Source organism: Octopus bimaculoides, chromosome 20, assembly GCF_001194135.2.
Source record: "Octopus bimaculoides isolate UCB-OBI-ISO-001 chromosome 20, ASM119413v2, whole genome shotgun sequence".
Taxonomy (NCBI): Eukaryota; Metazoa; Mollusca; class Cephalopoda; order Octopoda; family Octopodidae; genus Octopus; species Octopus bimaculoides.
This window is the reverse complement of record NC_069000.1, coordinates 21,258,291-21,263,852: the sequence shown is the minus strand read 5'-3', so window position 1 is coordinate 21,263,852 and position 5,562 is coordinate 21,258,291. Positions and strand designations below refer to the sequence as shown.

Sequence of the window (5,562 nt, the reverse complement as noted above, 5' to 3'; positions counted from 1 at the left end):
TATATATATATATATATATATATATATTCTAGCCACCAATGGATGTTTTTTCTCTGTATGTATGTATTCTGGCCACAACAGCTGTCTCTCAGTATAAGTATTCTGATCACTCATACATGCACACAATGTATGTATCTATCTGTCTGCCTATGTTCGTTCGTTTGTTCTTTCTTTATAAAAACTAGAAAGGAAGGAAAATACTAAATTAATATTTTTAACCTTCAGTTTACAATATTAAATAAATATAGTATTATGTACTTCTATTATTGAGATTTTTGCTTTTTTTGTGTGTGAAGCCTATGGACATGGGATTTCATAGATTTGAGATGTTAAGAGATACAGAATTGAAGAAGGCTAGTAAAAACCACCGTATTTATTAAATGTGCTCCCACCCACTGTGCCATACTACCACACCTTCTTGCTATGCCCTCCCTTCTTCCTGTTCTGCCACCCTTATAGATAACTAAGGGTAAGTAAACATATATTTCATACCCTTCTGCTGGATCCTTCTGACTTCCTACTTAAGCCTTTCTGCTGCCCCCTTCCACCACTACTCTCCAGGTTGTTTGCTGCACCCATCTGGAAAGAAAATAATACGGGTGCAGGCATGTTATGCATATGAAGGACGATAGTTGGGTAAAGGAGTGTTGAGTGATCCAAGTGGGAGGAACCTGTGGAAGAGAAACCCTGGAGAAGACATGGGAAGAAGTGGTCAAGAACCGCATAGAGACGACAAAGATCACAAAATGTGGTGAGTTGCCATGCTGAAGACCTGTACTATGCATAGAGAAACAGGCTTACAAAAGTAATGATGATAACAACAACAGTGGTAACGACATTGATGATGATGGTGATGATGATAATTAGTGCTTTGATCAGTTTTGAACCATTTGGATATGGCCATGCTAGAGCATTTTTGTATTATGCTGCCTGTTGTAAACTCTTATTTTCTTTATAAAAGTGGTGGGGGTTGATGGAAAAGAAGGAATAAAGAAAGGGAGGAAGTTGAGTGAGTTGCTCTTTGTACTGGCAAGATTGGTCTCTGTCTTTCTCTCTCTCTCTCTCTCTCTCTTTGCAAAATGAAGACTGTAGGAATCCTTCATAAGTTTTAAAAAATTTCTTGAACTCTGATGTTTCTTGTTATTTGATTCTTGGCTTTTCTTTTATAGGTTTCAGGTTTTGATTCTGTGGATGATGAATCGAAATCTGAGCATGTGGTGTTTGATGCTGACAGTCCTTTTCCACACAACTGGACCGGTGATGAGAACCCACCATATAATTACTACTTGTACTATATGTTTGCTAACATGACCGTCCTCAATCAATTCCGCAGGTCAGCTTTATCATTGTTACTACTACTACTACTATTATTATTATTATTAAGGCAGCGAGCTGGCAGTATTGCTAGCATGCTGGATGAAATGCATAGTGGTATTTCACCCAATGCTGCATTCTGAGTTCAAATTCTGCCGAGGTTTTCTTTGCCTTTCAACCTTTTGGGGTCAATAAATTAAGTACCAGTGAAACACTGGGGTCAATGTAATCAAATAGTCCTCCACCCCCCAAATTTTATATATATATATATATATATAGACAGACTGACAGATAGATAGAATTATACAGTACTGAACTAATACGGCAAGCTTGGGACTGAAAGTGTTCTGGATTTTCCAGTTTTCTGGAGACAGCCTAAATATACTTACAATATGAAATATACTATGAAAAGTCAAAAGTTAAATTGTATTTAACAAATTCAAATAAAGATGCTTCTAAAGTAGAGTCTGTTTGATATTTATTAATCCACTTAAAATTCTTAAAATATATCATACTGTATCGTGTAGTGTTTATAGAGTGAAATTTAAATGAAGAAAAGTAAAGAATATGATTTTATTTAACAGATACAGGTACAAATTAATACATTTCTAAAGCAGAGTATGTTTAGTCTTTATCAATTCACTTTAAAAAAGTGTAGAACAAAACTATTTTTAACAAACCATATGCAAATTAACTAATTCAAAAACAGCGTCTACTTAATTCAGGGTACAGTATATTGCATAATATTCCCGGATTTCTGGATAAGAGATCTGGTACTGTATGTGAAAACAAACATCCTGAGATCTGATTTCATCCCTTCTCTTCATATATTTCTTGATTTTCATCTAGAAGTGTCTGGTACTCACTCACACCCCACCTAAATACTACACACACATGAATTCCTTATATGTATCTGAATTTGCAGACCTGTCTAACCCACACTAACATAAGACAGTGGATACATCTATTACATATAGTATATTTCCATCCCTTGTTGTTGTTTCAGAGAACGTGGTTTCAATACATTTGTTCTTCGGCCACATTGTGGAGAAGCTGGCAATGTGACTCACTTGGTGGCTGGTTATATGCTCAGTGAAAGTATTGCTCATGGACTGGTCCTCAGAAAGGTAACTGAACACTCTTATATATATTCATACCAGATATATCTGTCTTTGTGGAGGCGCATGACTTAGTGGTTAGGGCATTTTGGCTTCATGATCGTAAGATTGTGGTTCCAATTCCTGGACTAGGCAATGTGTTGTGTTCTGGAGCAAAGCACTTCATTTCATATTGCTCCAGTGCACACAGCTAGCAAAAATGAGTAATCCTGTGATGGACCGGCATCCTGTCCAGATGGGGAATATGTATGCCATGGAAACCAGAAAACCAGCCTTATGAGTATATGACTTGGGAAGGAACTTTATTTTATTTTATATTTATCTGTATGTCTCTGTATAGAGTGTGTGTGTGTCTCTCTCTTTGGTGTCAGTTAGTTTGACATTTGCACACATACGAGCTTCTTTCAGTTTCTGTCTACCAAATCCCTTCATAAGGCTTTGGTCAGCCCAATGCTATAGTAGAAGACACTTTCCCAAGGTGCCATGCAGTGGGACTGAACCCAGAACCATGTGCTTGGGAAGCAAGCTTCTTAGCATACGGCCATGCCTGCGTCTATGGATGCTTGTTATGAAAGTTGCTGGGCAGGTTCCATTCCACTGTATTGTATTTTGGGTGGGTGTCTTCGATGATAACTTCAAGCTGAGGTTATCGTAGCAGACACTTGCTCTTGTGAGTGAAATTTGGTAGAAAGAAACTGTATGGGAACAATACTGTTATTAAAATGTGAAGAATCTGTAGAACTCATCCAAACTTTTTATTTTGTCATTTTATTCACATAGTTTAACCCTGATTCTTTGATATAAACTTTCTATATAAAATGGTCTAAATTAAATTTCCATGTTAATTTATGTTTCAATTATCAGCTTAGAAATGACCAAGATGTTTTAGTAAATTCTTTGTTAATTGAAATAAAGAGGGTGCATTTCAATAGAAATATGGTAACAAAAGGGTTAGGCATCAAGAATTATTAACAAGTGTTAGCTCTACAACTTAATGTCATTCTTGCCATCACAAAATTTGAAAACAACAGCCAATATTTGTAAATTAATGGCATCATTCTTTTTTCAAATAAGAAAAAAACAAGCAAACAAACAAAACATTCTGTAAGACTGACATTTTGGCAGTTTGTTTCATGAGTTTGGTCATTGAATCTTATTATTATTTGTTTCTCACTAGGTTCCAGTTCTTCAGTACCTCTACTACCTGGCTCAGATTGGTATTGCCATGTCACCACTCAGCAACAATTCACTTTTCTTGAATTACCACAGAAATCCTTTGCCGGAATATTTTGCCCGAGGACTTAATGTTTCCGTTTCAACAGATGACCCTCTTCAGTTCCACTTCACAAAGGTCAATTTCTCTTCCTTTGTTCTGTTATCCATTTTTTGTATTATTCATTGAATGAACAGTATCTGTTTATCTGCCCACTAGTATTCTGTTTGTCTGTCTGTCTCTCTCTCCTCCCTACTCATATGTAAATCTAACTCTCATCAGTCTTGTTAATGAGTATTCCACTTTTCCAAGCAACTGAACTTATTACTCACTGAGTCATAATATAACTGGCTGAGTATACCACAAGCACTTGTCTTGATAACATAGCCCTCAAGAAGTATCAGCAAGGCACTGTGTGTTTGCGACATAACCGGGCCCTTTATATTACAGTTACACTCCATCAGACAGGTATACATCCAGTTTCCTTCTACCTAGTTTCCTTCACAAAGCTTAAGTTAAAACAAGGTTTGGACTGAAGGTAGATACAGAAGGTGCTACACAGTGAAAGAATGGTTTGAATGTGAGAAAGAAATTGAACTTCACTAAAACCATCCAAGGACCAAGCAGTTGTATTAAATTTACCCTCCATAAAGATTGCTGGAAGTTAAAGAGTCAAAACTTCAGCTGATGTGTCTCTAACGTTATCATAACTTGATCCCTTCTTTTGATTTTACTTGCAGGAACCTCTGATGGAAGAGTACAGTATTGCCGCCCAGGTGTGGAAGTTAAGCACTTGTGATATGTGTGAGATTGCCCGCAACAGTGTTCTACAGAGTGGATTCCCTCATGAGGTTTGTTTACCATTGATATAACATTGTATATATGTGTATGAGATATTCCCATATATGATGATACTATTTATCTTGTTACACTAAAAATGATATATAAGTATGTATGATATTCTGAATAAGATACCTTGTACTTTGATATTCTGAATAAGATTTCTTGTACTCTGAACACTGAAATATCAGTGGCCTTTTAATTTCTAATATTAAATACCTTATAGTCTTGCTAACAATGAAATATCAATAGTATTCCAATCTGTAATACTCAATAGCTTGAATTCACATACTGTTCATGTGTGGTACTGTGTATTGCTACCTACATTTGATATGTCAGAGACCCTCCCTTATATGATACTATAACTTGTACTTTCACTAACAATGATATCTCAGTAAGATTCCCCTCTATAATGTTACTGTGCTCAGACTAACTCTCAAACATTTCAATGTGTGATACTAAGTACATCATATTTGCACTTTGCAATGATTCATCAGTGTTATTTCTATTGTACTCCATATTACATCGTACTCTCATTACATATTGTAATGCATATCCATCACTGTTGTTCTATTAATGATGTTGACATGATGTTATAAAGACCAACTCAAATATGATAAGAATACCAATATTAACCTGAAAATCTGGAAAGAACAAGTAGCATATTGCAAACTCTAGCATCAGACTGTCTTAACTGCAGCAAAACTATTTGAACAAGATCATTGCAAAAACAAAGAGGGCAAATGACAAAAAGAAAAAAATCCACTTATTTCAATCAGTTTTGCCTCCAAAAGTGTTGCTTGTGTGGCTGCCTGTTGCAAGGATCAGTTTTGTTGGCCATCAGAAATATCAACAGAACAAATAAGAAAGAAGAGGAAGAATGAAATACAGGCATCCCCCATGTTATGGAAACATTGCTTTCCTGAAAATCTTGCCATATGGTGTCATCCTGTATGTGAACCTCTTTTTCCCATTGATTTCCTTCTTACTGGGAAATCAATGAACATGAAAGTCAGTGGGAAATACCATCCTCAAGTATAATCCGCACTTCTTTCCCAAAATTTAAAGGTCAAAATT

The 5,562-nt window shown here is 35.9% G+C and overlaps 1 protein-coding gene across 8 annotated transcripts in view; it reads left to right on the top strand.

The window, feature by feature from the left end:
- Window positions 1–4,532, top strand: part of LOC106874804 (AMP deaminase 2) — a 206,183-nt gene extending 201,651 nt beyond the window's left edge. For all 8 annotated transcript variants that reach the window (XM_014922688.2, XM_014922663.2, XM_052975080.1 and 5 more), the window contains 4 exons: window positions 1,170–1,333; window positions 2,321–2,441; window positions 3,610–3,783; window positions 4,386–4,532. In XM_014922688.2, coding sequence (XP_014778174.1) covers window positions 1,170–1,333; window positions 2,321–2,441; window positions 3,610–3,783; window positions 4,386–4,517 — 591 coding nt within the window. In that variant the 3' untranslated portion in view covers window positions 4,518–4,532. The remainder of the gene's footprint in view (window positions 1–1,169; window positions 1,334–2,320; window positions 2,442–3,609; window positions 3,784–4,385) is intronic.
- The last annotated feature ends 1,030 nt before the right edge of the window (window positions 4,533–5,562 follow it).